Source organism: Panulirus ornatus, chromosome 38 (genome assembly GCF_036320965.1).
Source record: "Panulirus ornatus isolate Po-2019 chromosome 38, ASM3632096v1, whole genome shotgun sequence".
Taxonomy (NCBI): Eukaryota; Metazoa; Arthropoda; class Malacostraca; order Decapoda; family Palinuridae; genus Panulirus; species Panulirus ornatus.
The window spans coordinates 8,664,960-8,686,324 of NC_092261.1; the positions used below are offsets into that span (position 1 = coordinate 8,664,960).

At 38.3% G+C, this 21,365-nt stretch overlaps 1 protein-coding gene across 2 annotated transcripts in view; it reads left to right on the forward strand.

Annotated features, from left to right (window-relative positions):
- IKKepsilon (I-kappaB kinase epsilon) overlaps positions 1-21,365 on the forward strand; it is a 52,832-nt gene that overhangs the window by 1,968 nt on the left and 29,499 nt on the right. Inside the window, exons 2-8 of one of the 2 annotated variants that reach the window (XM_071684613.1) lie at positions 1,631-1,681; positions 9,231-9,341; positions 13,956-14,096; positions 17,449-17,578; positions 17,756-17,937; positions 19,283-19,364; positions 21,066-21,252. In XM_071684613.1, coding sequence (XP_071540714.1) covers positions 1,643-1,681; positions 9,231-9,341; positions 13,956-14,096; positions 17,449-17,578; positions 17,756-17,937; positions 19,283-19,364; positions 21,066-21,252 — 872 coding nt within the window. In that variant the 5' untranslated portion in view covers positions 1,631-1,642. The remainder of the gene's footprint in view (positions 1-1,630; positions 1,682-9,230; positions 9,342-13,955; positions 14,097-17,448; positions 17,579-17,755; positions 17,938-19,282; positions 19,365-21,065; positions 21,253-21,365) is intronic. The other variant, XM_071684614.1, reaches the window with a different exon arrangement.

Sequence of the window (21,365 nt, forward strand, 5' to 3'; positions counted from 1 at the left end):
AATTGTTCCCTGTGAAAGTCGGTCTGAGGCAGGGATGTGTGATGTCCCCATGGTTGTTTGTGTTGAAGTGGTTTGGGGATATGGAGAGAATGAATGAGGTAAGGTTGACAAAGAGGATATATGTGTTAGAGGTGGAGGGAACAAGGAGAAGCAGATGACCAAATTGGAGGTGGAAGGATGGAGTGAAGATGATTTTGAGTGATCGGGGTGTGAACATGCAGGAGGGTGAAAGGAATGCATGGAACAGAGTGAATTGGAACGATGTGGTATACTGGGGTCAGCATGCTCTCAGTAGACTGAGCCAGGGCATGTAGAATGTTGGGGTAAACCAAGGAAAGGTGTGTGGGGCCTGGATGTGGATAGGGAGCTGTGGTTTTGGTGCATTGCGCATCACAGATAGAGAATGAGTGGGAGCAGATGTAGCCTTTCTTCATCTGTTTCCTGACTCTGCCTCGCTGATGCAGAGGGTGGTGATGCTGTTTCCTGTGTGTATTAGTGGATGGGTCTGTCTATTTCCTGGCACTACCTCACTGTTGCGGAAAACAGTTATCAAGCATAAGATATATGTATATATATATATATATATATATGTATATATATATATATATATATATATATATATATATATATATATATATATATATATATATATATTATCCGTATTCGCCATATCCTGTGTCAGTAGGCAGTTCCCAGAACAGTGTAATATTTCTAGATATATGTGCTGGTATTATTCACCACTAATACTGCCTGTGTTTGAAATAAATGTGGAGTGTGAAATGAAATTCAGGAGGAAAATAGAAAAGAAACTTTAATATTCTTCTTTCATGTGCAAGACACTAACCCTCCTAATACTCGTTTTTAGTGGATGTTGTGTAATGTATATTTATTTACGTTAATCAACACAACATTGTTCTTGTGTATAGTATAAGAGTAAAGTTTGAAGCCAAGTTCAAAAGAAAGAAACACCTCCTTGTCTTCTCTCATACCAGGGGCTGTCAGACATTTCAGCCTTACTCCCTTCCTGCTTCTCTCAGCAAATGTAATTGGGGGATAAATTTTTTTTTTGCATTTTTTATTGCGTGTGTGCCAGTGGACTCTGCAACCAGTCCCAATGTGAATGAGTTCATGTAACTCTGTAAACTGAAGCCACCGTGTCATAATGGTATCAGATATATGTAGTTTCTTAAATGTCTTGGTCATAAGGAAGTGATTCCTCCCCTTTCTGCTAAATGGAGATACCGTGCATATCTCACTTTTTTTTACCTGTTTGTTTAAATCTGTCAGGAGTTGATATTGTACAGTATTTTGCAATATATTCTTAATTGCTGGCAGACAGCATGGATGCCCAAAAACTTGTTTACATGTGTCACATGATATTGAGGTGATGTGTATACTTTTTTTTTTTTTTTAATGAAATAGGTATTTTCTGTTTTTCTGTTGTTGTTGTTGTTGCTGGTATCTCTGATATGATGGCATCTGACTTATATATGCAATAGTTAAGTAATGATACTTTGAGCATAATCCACATGTAATGACCCAGGGGGCAGTACTAACATGAGTTGCATATCATCCATTACTGATAATAATTTTATTACCTGCATGTTTCATGTGAATGTCCCCTTTTCAGAGTCGTGCAAAAATGACCTCTAAGAAATCCTCGGATGCAAGTAAACGAGAGGTACTAACCAAAGTTGTAGTGCATGCGCTTGCTGTAACCAGTGGTGGTGATGGGGCTTTTGATATCTGTAGATATGTGACAGTGTTAAATACTTGTAATGGTCATTAATTTCATACATTATGTTACTTTAGTGTGACTTTAAAATATGTGTATGCATTTGTAAACTTTGTGTTGTTAACATTATTTACAATTTTTTAATTGTATTTTTGAATACTTTCCATTCTTTCCCAAGATTTTAATCATAGCTACAGTATATCTGCATAACGATGTAGCAGCTTGCTCAGTTATCAATTTTTTAATAGATTTGCAGTGTAGTGACTGTCGGCGTATTCGCTAGAGATAGAGGATTTCAGTCTAATGATGTATAATGATTAACAGAACTAATGCTCTTTCTGCCCATCTTTCACTTATATGAAAGTTTTTATTACACTCAGTAGTATGTGCATGAAAACCATTTACTCCAGTGTTTAAACTATGACCTATGGCTATGGTGGCTGATATATAACCTGGCTTTTATGATGCTGGTAGCAAACTTTGAGTAATTGATATCTATTGTATAGATCCATCTTATCCATATGAAGTTTAGGGAAGGATGTTCATGCTAATAAGGTTTTTAAATTTTTTCCTGAGTACATTTGTATGTTAAAGTTGCATATCTTTTTCAGAGTTTAAAAATTGAATCACTTGGATTTTGTAAACTACAATTATATGACTGATACTAACAATTGCATTAAGATTTTGAGAAATGGAAATATATTGTGGATTGTTTCTAACCTTGTATTTTCTCAGGAGGTAAAGGAGATGCTACTTGTAAGATATATTGTAAAGGCCCACGGCAAGCTAGTTTGGGTTGAAATTCATGAGTGACACATATTGTATTGCCCCATGCATCATATGAAATTTAATCCAACCTTCCTACCTAACTTACTGTGGTGGGTTTTGGGTGCTTAGCAGTCAGTGCTTATACCCATTATATTCAACGAAAGATCTTTAAGATCCAGTTTCAGTGTCTGGGCATGTTTGAAATCAATTCTCATTTGCTCTTTTTCTTTAGTTTTTTGATCCCACCAGATCAACCTAATCTGTTTCCTTTTTCCAGTAGTGTTGATGACTTGTTGTTTGTTTTGTAATAGAATGATGGAGGGTACAGGTGTAAGTATGGAAATGGAGAGAGGATTAAATGACAGCATAGTCCTACCAACCCTGACCTATGCAGTCAAAACATGGACATGGAATGAGGCATAGAGGTCAAGAGTCCAGGCTGTGGAAATGAGCTATTTGAGAAGAGCATGTGGTGTAACTAGATGGAATGAAGAAAGAAATGAAAGGGTGTATGGGAGATATGGTATGGAGTGGTAGAATGGGTGAAACATAATTCTTTGAGGTGGCTTGGGCAAGTGGAAAGAATGTAAGACTGGGAGTTTACAAGGAGAAGGTATGTTAGTACAATTAAAGGGGTTGGTGTGAGTGGAAGACCACCTATGATATGGGCAAATGGGATGGAGGAATGCTGGAGGGAGAGAAACAGAGAAAGAATGTGTGGAATGGCCTGTGCAAGGGAGGCATGTAAGGACAGGAATAGGTGTAGACTCTTTTTCCATGGCCACCCCTTCATGGGAGTTCTTGGAGGGAACGGACATCAGAGATATAGATAGATACATCACAGTTTTTAGAATATTTTGATAGATGCTTTCAGTATTTGACTGTGAATGTACAGTAAATCTATTAGAAGTGGTTATGTTTTGTTAACTTTGATCAGGAGGAAACAGTTGTAGCAGTATCACTTGTTGTTCAGTCTTACGGTTAGTGATTTAGATATCAGTTTAACTGGTTACTTATATGTTGTTTTTAAGGGGGCAAGTTGAATATTATTATAAAGTACAAACTCTTTGTTTCTGCCTCTTCTCACCTTGTTACGAGTAGCGGTAGTTGATTGTCTAGTGCTAAACCTCTCTCCCATATCTCTTGTAAGATATTTTTAGATTCCAAGAAGGGTCCGTCACCACTTAAAAGAATTTAAAGATATGAAATTTCCTGCTCAGAGTGTTTTTCCTCAAAGTCAACTAGTTCATCTCATTTGGATTAGAGGGATGCTAATATGGATGTCTTGTGCCATGTTAAAGGTGAAAGCAATTAGATGTTTCTTCAGCCACCAGAATCCTAGAATAGTCCAGACTCTGTTGTTCACCTAGTAACTGCATTATTAGATATTCTTTAGATATCAGTTGACTTGTGATTGTGAGCATATTAGAAAGATTACTGTTAAGGCAGAATTATTTTTGGTGATTGTGATGCTTGGGAATGAATTATGGTGAGATTTAGAGATCTCTAAAGTTTGAATAGATTTTTTAGGATTCCCTGCACAGTATATTTTATGTAATGCAGAGGAAATAATCCAAACTACAGTTTATATATTATGGACAATTTCCTCTAGATTTTTAGGATGGCTGTTTTTGTACTGATTTTGTTGAATTAGATTTTTTCAATTTGAGGGAAAAGATATAAATTTATATCCATGAGCCATTTCATTTTTTCATACATGCCTACCACATTCTATGTTTGTGAGGTAGTGCTAGGAGCGGATGAAGAAATGGCCTCATTTGCTCAAATCCACTCTCTATCTGTCATGTATAATGCACCGAGACCAGCCCCTGTTCACAACCAGGCTGAAACAGACCTTTCTGTTGTGTCCTCTGACTGCTCAATACACCCTGGTTCAGCTTATTGACTGGACACTGTCTCCTGTAAACCATATCACTCCAATTCACTCCGTCCATTGCATGCCTCACATCCTTCTGCTTGTTCAGGTCTTGAGCCTCCAAGGCATCTGTCTAACCATCCTATAACCTGCTCTTGTGCATCAAAACTGCTAACACACTCACTCAGCTGCTCCCAGAACACTTGCCTCTCATTATCTTTCTTCTCATGCCCAGGTGCATAGGCACCAATAATCACCCATCTCTCCCCATCCACTTTGTTTTACCAATATCAATCTAGAGTTTATTTTCTTACGCTCTATCACATACTTCCACAACTCCTGTTTCAGGAGTAGTGCTACTCCTTCCTTTGCTCTTGTCCTCTCACCAATCCCTGACTTTACTCCCAAACCACTCTTCCCCTTTACCCTTGAGCTTTGTTGCACTCAGAGCCAAGACATCCAGGTTCCTTTCCTTAAACATACTACCTATCTCTCCTTTTTTCTCATCTTGGTTACATCCGCACACACTTAGACACCCCAGTCTTAGCCTTTGAAGAGGAGCACTCCCTGTGTGACTCCTTCTGTTTCCCCTTTTAGAAAGTTAAAGTACAAGGAGGGGTGGGTTTCTAGCCCCCTGCTCCTGTCCCCTTTAGTCACCTTCTACAACACCCTGGGAATGCATGGGAAGTATTCTTTCTCTCCTATCCCCAGATAAAAAAATATATATATATATATATATATATATATATATATATATATATATATATATATATGTATATATATTAATAATATTATTATTATTATTATCATTATTATACATATATATATAAATATACATATAAATATATATATGTATATATATATATATATATATATATATATATATATATCCCATTTTAGAAAGTTAATACAAGGAGGGGAGGATTTCCGGCCCCCCGCTCCCGTCCCCTCTAGTCGCTTTCTACGACACGCGAGGAATACGTGGGAAGTATTCTTTCACCCCTATCCCCAGGGATAATATACATATATATATACATATACACACACACACACACACACACACATATGCACATACACACACTCACACACACACACATACATATATATACATATGAAAAATGTAAGAAACAATTTAGAAAACAAACTTTTAGCTTGAAATGAATGAAAAAAAATGAATGTCACATAATGGTTCAACCTCTGGCTATGGAAAGGAAATGTACAATTTATTCACACAAACGTCAATAGCAGTTCTCATCAATTTCACCACTGTGTCAATAAGCTTCAATGTCTAAGCTACATTTTTTTCCAACTTCACTATTTTCTTGTCAAAAACACCATGCATGAAAACTATCACTCCATTAACACAACTATAAACATTTACTTCCCCTTTAGAAAGGGTAGTGAGTGGTGGGATGAAGAAGTAAGAGTATTAGTGAAAGAGAAGAGAGAGGCATTTGGACGATTTTTGCAGGGAAAAAATGCAATTGAGTGGGAGAAGTATAAAAGAAAGAGACAGGAGGTCAAGAGAAAGGTGCAAGAGGTGAAAAAAAGGGCAAATGAGAGTTGGGGTGAGAGACTATCAGTAAATTTTAGGGAAAATAAAAAGATGTTCTGGAAGGAGGTAAATAGGGTGCGTAAGACAAGGGAGCAAATGGGAACTTCAGTGAAGGGCGTAAATGGGGAGGTGATAACAAGTAGCGGTGATGTGAGAAGGAGATGGAATGAGTATTTTGAAGGTTTGTTGAATGTGTCTGATGACAGAGTGGCAGATATAGGGTGTTTTGGTCGAGGTGGTGTGCAAAGTGAGAGGGTTAGGGAAAATGATTTGGTAAACAGAGAAGAGGTAGTAAAAGCTTTGCGGAAGATGAAAGCCGGCAAGGCAGCAGGTTTGGATGGTATTGCAGTGGAATTTATTAAGAAAGGGGGTGACTGTATTGTTGACTGGTTGGTAAGGTTATTTAATGTATGTATGACTCATGGTGAGGTGCCTGAGGATTGGCGGAATGCGTGCATAGTGCCATTGTACAAAGGCAAAGGGGATAAGAGTGAGTGCTCAAATTACAGAGGTATAAGTTTGTTGAGTATTCCTGGTAAATTATATGGTAGGGTATTGATTGAGAGGGTGAAGGCATGTACAGAGCATCAGATTGGGGAAGAGCAGTGCGGTTTCAGAAGTGGTAGAGGATGTGTGGATCAGGTGTTTGCTTTGAAGAATGTATGTGAGAAATACTTAGAAAAGCAAATGGATTTGTATGTAGCATTTATGGATCTGGAGAAGGCATATGATAGAGTTGATAGAGATGCTCTGTGGAAGGTATTAAGAATATATGGTGTGGGAGGCAAGTTGTTAGAAGCAGTGAAAAGTTTTTATCGAGGATGTAAGGCATGTGTACGTGTAGGAAGAGAGGAAAGTGATTGGTTCTCAGTGAATGTAGGTTTGCGGCAGGGGTGTGTGATGTCTCCATGGTTGTTTAATTTGTTTATGGATGGGGTTGTAAGGGAGGTAAATGCAAGAGTCCTGGAAAGAGGGGCAAGTATGAAGTCTGTTGGGGATGAGAGAGCTTGGGAAGTGAGTCAGTTGTTGTTCGCTGATGATACAGCGCTGGTGGCTGATTCATGTGAGAAACTGCAGAAGCTGGTGACTGAGTTTGGTAAAGTGTGTGGAAGAAGAAAGTTGAGAGTAAATGTGAATAAGAGCAAGGTTATTAGGTACAGTAGGGGTGAGGGTCAAGTCAATTGGGAGGTGAGTTTGAATGGAGAAAAACTGGAGGAAGTGAAGTGTTTTAGATATCTGGGAGTGGATCTGTCAGCGGATGGAACCATGGAAGCGGAAGTGGATCATAGGGTGGGGGAGGGGGCGAAAATTTTGGGAGCCTTGAAAAATGTGTGGAAGTCGAGAACACTATCTCGGAAAGCAAAAATGGGTATGTTTGAGGGAATAGTGGTTCCAACAATGTTGTATGGTTGCGAGGCGTGGGCTATGGATAGAGATGTGCGCAGGAGGATGGATGTGCTGGAAATGAGATGTTTGAGGACAATGTGTGGTGTGAGGTGGTTTGATCGAGTAAGTAACGTAAGGGTGAGAGAGATGTGTGGAAATAAAAAGAGCGTGGTTGAGAGAGCAGAAGAGGGTGTTTTGAAATGGTTTGGGCACATGGAGAGAATGAGTGAGGAGAGATTGACCAAGAGGATATATGTGTCGGAGGTGGAGGGAACGAGGAGAAGAGGGAGACCAAATTGGAGGTGGAAAGATGGAGTGAAAAAGATTTTGTGTGATCGGGGCCTGAACATGCAGGAGGGTGAAAGGAGGGCAAGAAATAGAGTGAAGTGGAGTCATGTGGTATACAGGGGTTGACGTGCTGTCAGTGGATTGAAGCAAGGCATGTGAAGCGTCTGGGGTAAACCATGGAAAGCTGTGTAGGTATGTATATTTGCGTGTGTGGACGTGTGTATGTACATGTGTATGGGGGGGGGGGGTTGGGCCATTTCTTTCGTCTGTTTCCTTGCGCTACCTCGCAAACGCGGGAGACAGCGACAAAGTATAAAAAAAAAAAAAAAAAAAAAAAATATATATATATATATATATATATATATATATATATATATATATATATATATATTTGAGGGAATAGTGGTTCCAACAATGTTGTATGGTTGCGAGACGTGGGCTATGGATAGAGTTGTGCGCAGGAGGATGGATGTGCTGGAAATGAGATGTTTGAGGACAATATGTGGTGTGAGGTGGTTTGATCGAGTAAGTAACGTAAGGGTAAGAGAGATGTGTGGAAATAAAAAGAGCGTGGTTGAGAGAGCAGAATAGGGTGTTTTGAAATGGTTCGGGCACATGGAGAGAATGAGTGAGGAAAGATTGACCAAGAGAATATACGTGTCGGAGGTGGAGGGAACGAGGAGAAGAGGGAGACCAAATTGGAGGTGGAAAGATGGGGTGAAAAAGATTTTGTGTGATCAGGGCCTGAACATGCAGGAGGGTGAAAGGAGGGCAAGGAATAGAGTGAATTGGAGCGATGTGGTATACCGGGGTTGACGTGCTGTCAGTGGATTGAATCAAGGCATGTGAAGCGTCTGGGGTGAACCATGGAAAGCTGTGTAGGTATGTATATTTGCGTGTGTGGACGTATGTATATACATGTGTATGGGGGTGGGTTGGGCCATTCTTTCGTCTGTTTCCTTGCGCTACCTCGCAAACGCGGGAGACAGCGACAAAGCAAAAAATATATATATATATATATATATATATATATATATATATATATATATATATATATATATATATATATATATATGTTTATATATATGTATATATATTAATAATATTATTATTATTATTATCATTATTATACTTTTTCGCTGTCTCCTGCATTCGCGAGGTAGCGCAAGGAAACAGATGAAAGAATGGCCCAAACCACCCACATATATGTTCACACATGCGCATATACATACCTATACATTTCAATGTATACACATATATACGTACCCAGACATATACACATTTACACATGTACATAATTCATACTTGCGGCTTTTATTCATCCCTGTTTTTACTGATAAAAATAGAAAAAAATTGAAGCATATATATATATATATATATATATATATATATATATATATATATATATATATTTATGTATGTATTTTTTTTCATGAATTCAGCTTCTATTTTGATCTCTCGTGTTCTGCCTAGAAGTACCCTATCTATAGTAAACTTATTAATTTATTGTGAACAAGACATGAGTATCATTTAATTTTTTTGTAAATTTCACCTAAGATTACATTTTTATTTAATCAGAATACTTTGTATATAAATATAATTCAATTTTTCACCTTTGTTAGGTGAGTGTCTCTGGGATGTCTTTTCTCCGAGGCTCAGCAAACTATGTGTGGTGTACAACATCTGTACTTGGAAAGGGGGCCACGGGTGCTGTTTTCCAGGGAGTTAACAGGGTATGTATCACACTATGTGTAAATTGTTCGGTCTACAATTATAATTCATGTAAAGTCAGTTCAACGTCTCAGCTAATTAGCTGAATCATTTTTATTCATAGATTACCCCAGGTCTGGTTTTTATGAGAGTTCTAGTGTCACCCAGAACCTCTTTCTAAAGTTTCCTGGGGTCATGCTTCTTCCAGTAGTAGGGAAATGTAGACTCCTTTGGAGTGAGAAGTTCTTTAATGAGACTATATTCCCAGGGATACAGCCACACCAAATGTGGCTTTCCACTTATGGTGTAACCTTGAGCAGGCAGTCTGGTTGCACCTCTCAGGTAATTCAACAACCCATTCACCCTGTTTTCATATAGCTGAGGGTGTATTGTGCATTGTTGTAGGACCTCAGAAGAACAAAGTAATTCAGATATAGCATTGTTGTTATTGATTAGATTTTATTAAGAGGGTTTGGCTTATCAGCCATAACTTTTATTTGCTGTTTCCCTTGGAATGTAAAATGATATTTCCCTCTGATTAAAGAGCCCTTGGTATCACACTTTTCATAGAAGAATGAAAATTTAAGACTGTTTTTGCTTGAATGTAGATTCTATTTTGAGCTGTTTTGAATATATTTCATGAAAAAAAGTAATTTCTAGGATGTACTCCAAAGTTGAGCTACCCCTTTGAATTTGCATATTAAAATTACCTTCACATTCAGAATTGTTCTTACATCCTTTTCCCCTTTTTATGTAGCAAATTTCAATCATTTATGTCCTTTTTTATTATGAAAGTTGGGGACAACTTTGATGGAAAATGTACTAGAATCACTGAAAACATAGAAATACAATTTTAAATGCAATAAGAAAACAGCAGTTAGCCAGCAGTTTAGGTTTATGTAGCAGATGCTTCAGTTGTTTTAATGACATTGCCTAAAGCATAAACTGAAAAGCATTGTCCACTCTCAGCTCTACACTGGAGTCTCAATTGTTCATGATTTTGTAATCTGATTTCTGTAACTGTGCCTGCCTTAATTAACCCCATTATTTTAAGGATTAGGGGTAAAAGACTCATATTCGGAGATCAGCTGATTAGATGAACTCAAATCTTTTGGCTAGGACTACAATTTCTTTCACTCACCACCAGAAAGCTTTGGTATGGTGGCATTTTCTGGATGTCTAGGAAGCGTGGATTTTGTTTGGGGATAAGTGCTCATGACATTACTCTGTACATTATACCATATCTATGTCTTTCAGATATCCTTTATCAACAATTTATCTTTTTTAAGACTGAATTTATGCCTCACTTGCCTCATCTTCCATCCTCTCAAAAGCAAATATAACAACTGCAAACCACAAAAAATAGAGCACTTAGAACAATCTCTGGATGCTTTTGCAAAAGCAAATATGATATGTACAAACCACATAGAATTTGCACTTCAGACAGTCTCTGGATGCCCAGCAACCACAAAGTCTCAACATCATCACAATGGAACAAAGATTCTTCCATTCATGTCAACCTACACAGCACTCACTTCTGTGCAATAACTCTAGAACCCTCCCACCTAAATCATTCTACAACTAACCATCAACCTTCCAGTAGAGAGAAAAAGAAAAAGCTTATTCCTGCTTCACATTTTAGTAACCTGTACTCACAGTTCCCCCCTCCCCAACAGTTATATCACTGACAGAATACATACTCACTGAAATAACCCAGCCAGCACTAAGCAACTAATATCCCAACTTACACTTCCAGGTATCTGAAATTCTCTACTTCCTCCAGGGTCTCTTCTTTTAAACTCACACACTAACCGGTCTCTCTTCCCTACTAAAATTAATAACTTTTACTCACATGAACTCTCAGCATACTCTTTTCACACACACTCTCAAAGTCAGAAGCTAGTTCCTGCAGTTTCTCACTTATATCTTCCAGCAGAGCCATGTTATCAACAAACAACAACTGACTTACCTCCCAGCAATCCCTTCCCCGCAGACTGAAGACCTGCCTTTGTCTTCAAGTTCCTTACATTCACCTCCTTTATCACCCTAGCTATAGACATATGAGCACAGTAATTCTTCTTTAGTTTGTAGAGGTGTTGCTGGAGTCTGTCTGCTCTTGGTTACACCATGAATAAAGTCATCTTTATCATTGTATCATTAGTGTTCAAATTCATCGGAGAACTTTTCACTCCAGAGGAGTCCATCTTTTCCCTGCTACTGATTATAGTGTAGCTTTGATGCTGTAATAACCCCTGGAGGGGGTCCTGGAGTTATATAATAATAACATGATTGTGGATGATCTAATGTGTTATACAGCAAAAGATAAATAGAGCAGCATATCATTGTGCTGTGTACATATTTTTTGTAATGCTACACTGCATTCACCTTACTGCACAACACTTCTGAGTTACATGCCACTGTATACAGTAGTCTGTATATATATATATAAGTGAATCATAGGGTGGGGAAGGGGGCGAAAATCCTGGGAGCCTTGAAGAATGTGTGGAAGTCGAGAACATTATCTCGGAAAGCAAAAATGGGTATGTTTGAAGGAATAGTGGTTCCAACAATGTTGTATGGTTGCGAGGCGTGGGCTATGGATAGAGTTGTGTGCAGGAGGGTGGATGTGCTGGAAATGAGATGTTTGAGGACAATGTGTGGTGTGAGGTGGTTTGATCGAGTAAGTAATGTAAGGGTAAGAGAGATGTGTGGAAATAAAAAGAGCGTGGTTGAGAGAGCAGAAGAGGGTGTTTTGAAATGGTTTGGGCACATGGAGAGAATGAGTGAGGAAAGATTGACCAAGAGGATATATGTGTCGGAGGTGGAGGAAACGAGGAGAAGTGGGAGACCAAATTGGAGGTGGAAAGATGGAGTGAAAAAGATTTTGTGTGATCGGGGCCTGAACATGCAGGAGGGTGAAAGGCGGGCAAGGAATAGAGTGAATTGGATCGATGTGGTATATATATATATATATATATATATATATATATATATATATATATATATATATATATATATGTACAGAGCATCAGATTGGGGAAGAGCAGTGTGGTTTCAGAAGTGGTAGAGGATGTGTGGATCAGGTGTTTGCTTTGAAGAATGTATGTGAGAAATACTTAGAAAAGCAAATGGATTTGTATGTAGCATTTATGGATATGGAGAAGGCATATGATAGAGTTGATAGAGATGCTCTGTGGAAGGTATTAAGAATATATGGTGTGGGAGGCAAGTTGTTAGAAGCAGTGAAAAGTTTTTATCGAGGATGTAAGGCATGTGTACGTGTAGGAAGAGAGGAAAGTGATTGGTTCTCAGTGAATGTAGGTTTGCGGCAGGGGTGTGTGATGTCTCCATGGTTGTTTAATTTGTTTATGGATGGGGTTGTTAGGGAGGTAAATGCAAGAGTTTTGGAAAGAGGGGCAAGTATGAAGTCTGTTGGGGATGAGAGAGCTTGGGAAGTGAGTCAGTTGTTGTTCGCTGATGATACAGCGCTGGTGGCGGATTCATGTGAGAAACTGCAGAAGCTGGTGACGGAGTTTGGTAAAGTGTGTGGAAGAAGAAAGTTAAGAGTAAATGTCAATAAGAGCAAGGTTATTAGGTACAGTAGGGTTGAGGGTCAAGTCAATTGGGAGGTGAGTTTGAATGGTGAGAGGCTGGAGGAAGTGAAGTGTTTTAGATATCTGGGAGTGGATCTGTCAGCGGATGGAACCATGGAAGCGGAAGTGGATCATAGGGTGGGGGAGGGGGCGAAAATTTTGGGAGCCTTGAAAAATGTGTGGAAGTCGAGAACATTATCCCGGAAAGCAAAAATGGGTATGTTTGAAGGAATAGTGGTTCCAACAATGTTGTATGGTTGCGAGGCGTGGGCTATGGATAGAGTTGTGCGCAGGAGGATGGATGTGCTGGAAATGAGATGTTTGAGGACAATGTGTGGTGTGAGGTGGTTTGATCGAGTAAGTAACGTAAGGGTAAGAGGGATGTGTGGAAATAAAAAGAGCGTGGTTGAGAGAGCAGAAGAGGGTGTTTTGAAGTGGTTTGGGCACATGGAGAGAATGAGTGAGGAAAGATTGACCAAGAGGATATATGTGTCGGAGGTGGAGGGAACGAGGAGAAGAGGGAGACCAAATTGGAGGTGGAAAGATGGAGTGAAAAGGATTTTGTGTGATCGGGGCCTGAACATGCAGGAGGGTGAAAGGAGGGCAAGGAATAGAGTGAATTGGAGCGATGTGGTATACAGGGGTTGACGTGCTGTCAGTGGATTGAATCAAGGCATGTGAAGCGTCTGGGGTAAACCATGGAAAGCTGTGTAGGTATGTATATTGCGTGTGTGGACGTGTGTATGTACATGTGTATGGGGGGGGTTGGGCCATTTCTTTCGTCTGTTTCCTTGCGCTACCTCGCAAACGCGGGAGACAGCGACAGAGTATAAAAAAAAAAAAAAAATATATATATATATATATATATATGATATTGATGCAGATATTGACTGTTGAATATGAAATGCTGATGAGTGTCTAAAGATTAAGATACTGTATCTGCCACAGACCTTCTGTGGATAACATCTAATTGACAGTGATGTACTTATTGTTGATTCCTACATGATATTTTTGTTTGATATGTTATATCATGTTTCATCCTAGCATACAGGTGAACCAGTTGCAGTTAAGACCTTTAATCAGCTGTCACATATGCGGCCACATGAAGTTCAGATGAGGGAGTTTGAAGTTTTGAAGAAAGTCAACAATGAAAGCATTGTGAAACTCCTGGCAATAGAAGAAGAGGTGAGTTAGTATTTTTCATTGCAGCTTTATACTTTTTTTTTATAATCATCATTATACATTAGTCTGATTTTTGTGGAAGTTAATCCATAAAGCATGATAAAGCTCTTGGCAGTATAGGAAAAGTTGTGATTCATGTTCACTGTGAGTCTAGTGATGCTCTCATAGATGTTTATCTAATTTCATTAGATTTTTATGATTTATAGGTTTTTTTACTAAATTAACTAATGTACTGAGTATCACATGATAATTAGGCTATCACAGTATAAGAGTCTTGACATATTTAAGTTTTTAGTGAAAAAAAAGATTACAAAGCATGTATTTGAACTGGCTGGTTATTAGGAAGATTCCCACATATTATAAGAACATTTTGTCTTCTGAAATTTATTGTAAGTCGTAATAAAAAAGTAAAAGTTGAAATTATTACTGATAATTTTTTGAATTGAATTAGTAAATGAAGAAATAGTGAAGTAAGGGAATTGTTTTGTGTGTTACTGCTTAATGGATTATATATGAGATCTGAGATTAAGGACAGTTTCTCAGAATTGTAGCATCTGAGTTTTGTTTTGCGTTTGTATTGACTAGTAGAAATAGTTTTCAAATGCTGTGATAAGATTTTTGAAAGAAGATAGGGCATGTGTTTCAAGGTGTTTAGATCTGTATAGTTTGCTTGAAGTTGAAATAAGAGTTAAAGAAAGATCTGTTGTGTGTGTGGTTCTCATTATGCAATGGGTTACATTCCTTGAAAATTTCTGCTGTATTATCTTTCATTATATGAGTACTTGAAACCGATTATGTAATGGGGGGCTGTGTTCTTGAGCAAATATTTCCCGTCTCAGTGTGAAGTATACATGAAGCAGCTCAGTAGCAATACACCACACTCTCTCTTCAGGTTATTAGGTGATATTCAGTGAAAAATTAAGAGAATAAGTTAATGAGGGTTTAAGGTGGAGGTGGGATGGGATGGAATTGGGGTGAGGTGAGGGTTACTGAGAAGGAGCGTAAGGCTACTTAGGCATGTCTGTGCCTGCACTGGAGTTCTCTAGTTATGTAGATTCTATTGCTGTGGCCACCTGCTTGAGGGAGTTCCATTTAGAACAGGCATCAGGGATTTAGATAGACAGAATATAGTCTGTGTTATCCTTGAGTAATCTGATTCAGCTACTGTTTTTTATTTAAGGTAGAGGAGAAGTGTTCCTAGGCCTTTGGAAAAAGCTATCCAATGTTAGTTTTGTTGCCGCCACTTTTGTTCACCATAATTCTCCCTTTTAGGTATATGAAGTATATGTAATCACTCCTTAGGACACCAGGGATCTATGTTGTTCTAGAGTGCCACAGCTACATCCGAATGTGTGTTGAACTGTGTAACCTCAACACCAGTAATTTTTTTTAAACATACACAGACTGTCAATAAGTAAAAGCAAGATGAATCATGAAAGCATGCATTGGAATACTGTTGTTTTTCTTTACTGCACATCTCGCCGTTGGCTGATGAGATACAAGAATATTTTGCCAGTTAGTAGTATGTGAATGGAATAATGTTTTGTTGTGACATCAGTGAAATATGCATAAAAAGTAAACAGATACCTTAAAGTATCCTGACATTGTTTGTTATCTAGAGAAAAGATTATTTACTACTTCAGAAATATAAAGATAATGCACAGAATGAGTGAGGTCCATGCCATGAGTTTTTAACCAGCATCAAACCATCAAAGAACCTCAGATTTAACTGCAAGTGATAGCCATACATCTTTTACTTCACATGATACCTTTAGCTTTTCCTTCAGACATATTAAAATGCCTACACTTACTTTGCATGTAGTAAATAATGGGGTAGCAGTGAACAGAAATGAGCTTATCTTGGCAGTCAGTGGGATACGAATTGAAAGGTACTCTGCTGTTACATCATAATATGTATAATAAATATACAAATACCTTTACCTTAAAATCAGCTGGCATAATTCATAATTTAAAGAGAAGATTGATTTAAACATTATGAATATGAATGTAAATTTTTTTTTGGAAATTTGTCACAGTTTGAAGTGTACATGTTGCATGTTGATAAATGTGTTCTGATTCTAAAGTGTGCAAATTTGAAATGGTGCAAGATCAAACATTGCAAGTTGAAGCATAGATGTAGCTTTTTTCATGGGCTCTTTTGAGGAGAATGGACTGGCTGAAGTCATTACACTTAGTGTCACATTTTCTGGAATGCAACCCTGATGTTTGACAAGGTCCCTCTATCTTTATGTAATCTCATTGTATGTTCTTATAGATAATGGGATTCCCTGGATAGCAATGGCTTCTAGAGCAAAGTTTTGGAGTAGTATCAAATGAGACTTTGGTAACAAACTCTCAGAAAGACACTAATGGCTTGCAGTAGCAACAGGTGTGAACAAACTCATGTTCCTTATTTACATATATTCTTTTCCACTGATGATAAAGTATTTGAAGATACTGTAAGTTTATTTTATTTTATTCTTTTTAGTAAGAATGCATTTTATAAAGATTTCAAAGCAAAATAATTTTGGATTTCTATCCCACAAGTGCTAGCAAAATTTGCTTGGTTTCATATCCCACCCACAAAAGTCAGCTTTTGAAGCATCTTTTGATTTAGACAATGATTAATGATGACTCTCTAGAAAATGTATTAATGGTGGTATGAGATGGTAATGGAGTGGATTGAGGTAGAGTGAGGGTTACTTGGAAGGAGCAGGGTGTTGTATTCACTCTGAATTATTCAATTCAGCAAAATATTTCAACTGGAGGTTGAAAAGTATACTTAGCTCATTTCCTCTTAAATAAACTGGCTCACCTTATGATGGCTTTTGAGAGTTCGAGACATGGTGTAGATGCTGAGGGGGGAATACAGGTGCATGATGTTATGCATAGGGTATCCAAGTGTAGCTGTACCAGGTGATTTCGGTAGTGCTTTTGAGTAGCTGTCACTCTTCCTTTCAGGTCATATTATACAGAAGTTATAATTTTTGTGTGCAGTAAGTTACTGGCTCTTTCTTTTGTGCTTGCCAATATTGCTGATAATGGACCATATGGCATACAAGGATTTATAGGATGACTATACAGAAGGGCAAGTTAGGGATTTGGCTCAAAAACATGCTTTTTGTAAGCTCAAAGCTAACTTTTTGATACCGTGCATTTCATGCATTCTCTCCTGTTATTGAACTTAAAGAATTATTGTTTCAATGCACTTTTCGATTCATTCTTGATCTAGGTAGGTTTTCAAGAATTTTAAGTTAATTATTTTACTGAACTGTTTTGGGGTGATATTTAACCATCCTTTTTTCAATGGCATTTAGCAATACTTTTGACCGGTTTCATTCTCCTCCACTTTCAGCAAGAGGGACGAGGAAAAGTTATAGTCATGGAATTATGCACAGGAGGCTCCTTATTCAATATACTGGATGATCCAGAGAACAGCCACGGTCTAGAAGAGGGGGAGTTCCTTTTAGTGCTGTCGCACCTTGGTGAGTTTCATTCCTTACTGTCAGTACTGACATGTAATGCAGATAGATTTGTATTTATTATTGCCATCTGTAGGTTTGTTTATTTTACAGGTTGCTTGGGTTATATTTGAATGGGAAAAATAAGAGAAAAGTGTTTGGTTTGGTTAAAATGTATACATTTTAATTCTTTCATTGCAGCTGCTGGTATGAAACATTTAAGAGACAACAGTCTGGTTCATCGTGATCTCAAACCAGGAAACATTATGAAATTTATAGATGTAGATGGGTCTACAATATACAAGTTAACAGACTTTGGTGCTGCACGAGAGCTTCAAGATGACCAACAGTTTATGTCACTATATGGCACAGAAGAATATTTGGTAATTGATTTCTGTGAGAGAGTGTACTGCCTAGAATTTACAAATTACTTATTGCTCACATTGACCTTCCAAGACAGTTCCCAAAATTGTGTTAGTTTACATGAGAAAGTGTAGATGGATTTCATCTTTATTTATTTTTTAACATGATGTGATCATGAAATTTTCATATCTTACGTCAGTGGACTGAATCAGGGCATGTGAAACATCTGGGGTAAACCATGGAAAGTCTATGGGGCCTGGATGTGGATAGGGAGCTGTGGTTTTGGTGCATCACTCATGACAGCTATAGACTGAGTGTGATTGAATATGGCCTTTTTTTTTAGTATTGTTTTCATTCTTTCATACATATTCGCCTTTTCCCGCATTAGTAAGGTAGCGTTAAGAACAGAGGACTGAGTCTTAGAGGGAATATCCTGTCTTGGCTCCCTTCTCTGTTCCTGTGTTAGCAAGACAGCGTTAAATGCCAGGAATAGATGACGAAAGGCCACTTCTGCTCACATCCATTCTCTGACTTATCATTTGTAATGCACTTATACCACAGCTCCCTATCCACAACCATGCCCCACAGATCTTTTCATAGTTTACCCAGGATGATTCACATGCTCTGGTTCAATTCGTTGACAGCTTGTTAACCCCAGCACGCCACATGATTCCAATTCACTCTAAACCATGCATGCCTTTCACCTTCTTGTAAGTTCACTCCCCAATTGCTCAAAATCTTTTTCACTCCATCCTTGCCCCCCCCCCCACTTCTGACACATATATCCTCATTGTTAATCTTTCCTCTCTCATTCTCTCCATATATCCAAAACATTTCAGCAGATCGCTTATCCACACTTTTTCTTATTACTACACTCCTCTCTTACTTGATCAAACTAGCTCATACCACATTTCAAAACAGCTACCTAGGCCAAAGGATTGCAACTTGATAATCACTGAAATGCAGTCTCACCAAGCAACCATCACCAACCCACCTGGTACTGAGGTAGGTAGTACTGGTAATGTACCTCACTCGTTGATGGCTGTTTACCAAGTGCTACTGACTAATGTGTAGCTTCCCTCTATATCTCTGCAGAACATGGTTGCATTTTTAAACAGAGAATGCATTATAAGTCCATTACTGTAGGTAATATAGTGATAGGGTCTTGATACCTGGATACCTTGCAATAATTTTTACCTTCTTCATATTGAGGTGCTTCTGTCCACCTGCAACCACACTGACATTTATAATCTCTCACACCCACATCCATATATGTAGATTCTGCCTGTTACCAACTCAGTTATTCCTTTATTTGTTGAGTAAAGATTTCTGTGTTGTTTAATATGTATTTTCTCTTTTTTCCAGCATCCTGATATGTATGAAAGGGCCGTACTTAGGAAACCTGTTGGAAAAACTTTTGGTGCCAGAGTAGATTTATGGTCTATAGGTAAGAATTATTACTTTGGGAAAAGGAATGGAGTATATTATGTGCATCAGTAGTATTCCTATGGTGTTACTGTGAGGCTGTATCATTTGGAGTAAAGTCTTGTCAAAAAATTTCACTCTAAAGGAATTTACGTTTCCCTGTTACTGAAAGTAGCACAGCCTTGGGCTGCAGGAGTCTTTAAAAATTAGTCTTAGGTAATTATAGATAAATAAGTGAATGAATTTTTTTATTATTATACACAATCGCTGTTTCCTGCGTCAGCGAGGTTACTCCTTGAAACAGATGAAGACTGGCCCATCCACTCATGTACACACACATATACATATACATAAACCCACATACACACATATGCATACATATACATATCAACATACACATACATATACATACACCTACACAGACATTACATACATACACATGTACGTATTCATACTTGCTTGCCTTCATCCATTCCTGTTGCTACCCCTCCCCACAGGAAAACAGCATCGCTATCCCCTTCTTCAGTGAGGTAGCACCAGGAATACAGACAAAAAAGGCCACATTAGTTCATACTCAGTCTCTAGCTGTCATGTGTAATGCACCTAAACTACAGCTCCCTATCCACATCCAGGCTCCACAGACAGACCTTTCCATGGCTTACCCCAGACATTTCGCATGCCGTGGTTGAGTCAATTGACAGCACATCGACCCCAGTATACCACATTGTTCCAATTCACTCTATTCTTTGCACGCCTCTCACCCTCCTGCATATTCAGACCCCAATCACTCAAAATCTTTTTCATTCTATCCTTCCACCTCCAATTTGGTCTCATGCTTTTCCTTGTTCCCTCCACCTCTGACACATATATCCTCTTTGTCAACCTTTTCTCTCATTCTCTCCATTTGTGCAAATCATTTCAACACACCCTCTTCTGCTCTCTCAACCACACTCTTTTTATAACCACACATCTCTGTTACTCTTTCATTACTTACTCGATCAAACAATCCCACACCCCATTTTGTCCTCAAACATTTCATTTTCAACACATCCACCCTCCTCCATACAGACCTATCTAAAGCCCATGCCTTGCAGCCATATAATATTGTTGGAACTTGTGTTCCTTCAAACAGACCCATTTTTGCTCTCTAAGATAATGATCTCTCTTTCCACACATTCTTCATCACTCCCAGAACCTTCGCCCCCTCCTTTACCCTATAACTCACTTCCCCTTCCATGGTTCCATTTGCTGCTAAGTCCACTCTCAGATATCTGAAACACTTCACTTCCTCCAATTTTTCTCCCATTCAAACTTACATCCCAGTTAAATTGTCCCTCAACCCTACTGAACCTGATAACACTGCTCTTATTCACATTTACTCACAACTTTCTCCTTTTGCACACTTTTCCAAACTCAGTCACCAACTTCTGCAGTTTCTCACTTGAATCAGCCACCAGAGCTGTATCATCAACCCACTTCTATCTTGGCCATTCTCTTCCACACATTCTTCATTGCTCCAAGAACCTTTGCCCCTTCCCCGACCCTGCAATATTTGATAAATCATCAGAACCATCAGAACCATTGAAAATTTCATATAATTCAGTAACATTTATCTTATATGTAAGCTGTAGAATTTTATCTAAACCGAACCTGTAATTTCTTTTCATGGTGTATGAATTATATATTACATGGAGATTACACCCTACCCCTTATTTTATCACAGGTGTGACACTTTATCATGTAGCAACTGGACAGCTTCCCTTTCGTCCATATGGAGGAAGACGTAACAAAGAGACTATGTATCATATCACCACTGAAAAAGCACCAGGTGTCATTTCAGGAGTACAGACTTCAGAGAATGGGCCTATTGAATGGTGTACTGATCTTCCTGAAACCTGCCAGCTTAGTTTGTGAGTGAAAGAATAATAAATAACTCATTTTCAGTCTTGTCTTATATTTTTGTTATATATAAGAAGAATGATATAGATGTGATGGGATTTTGTAGAGATAAATGGAAGAAATA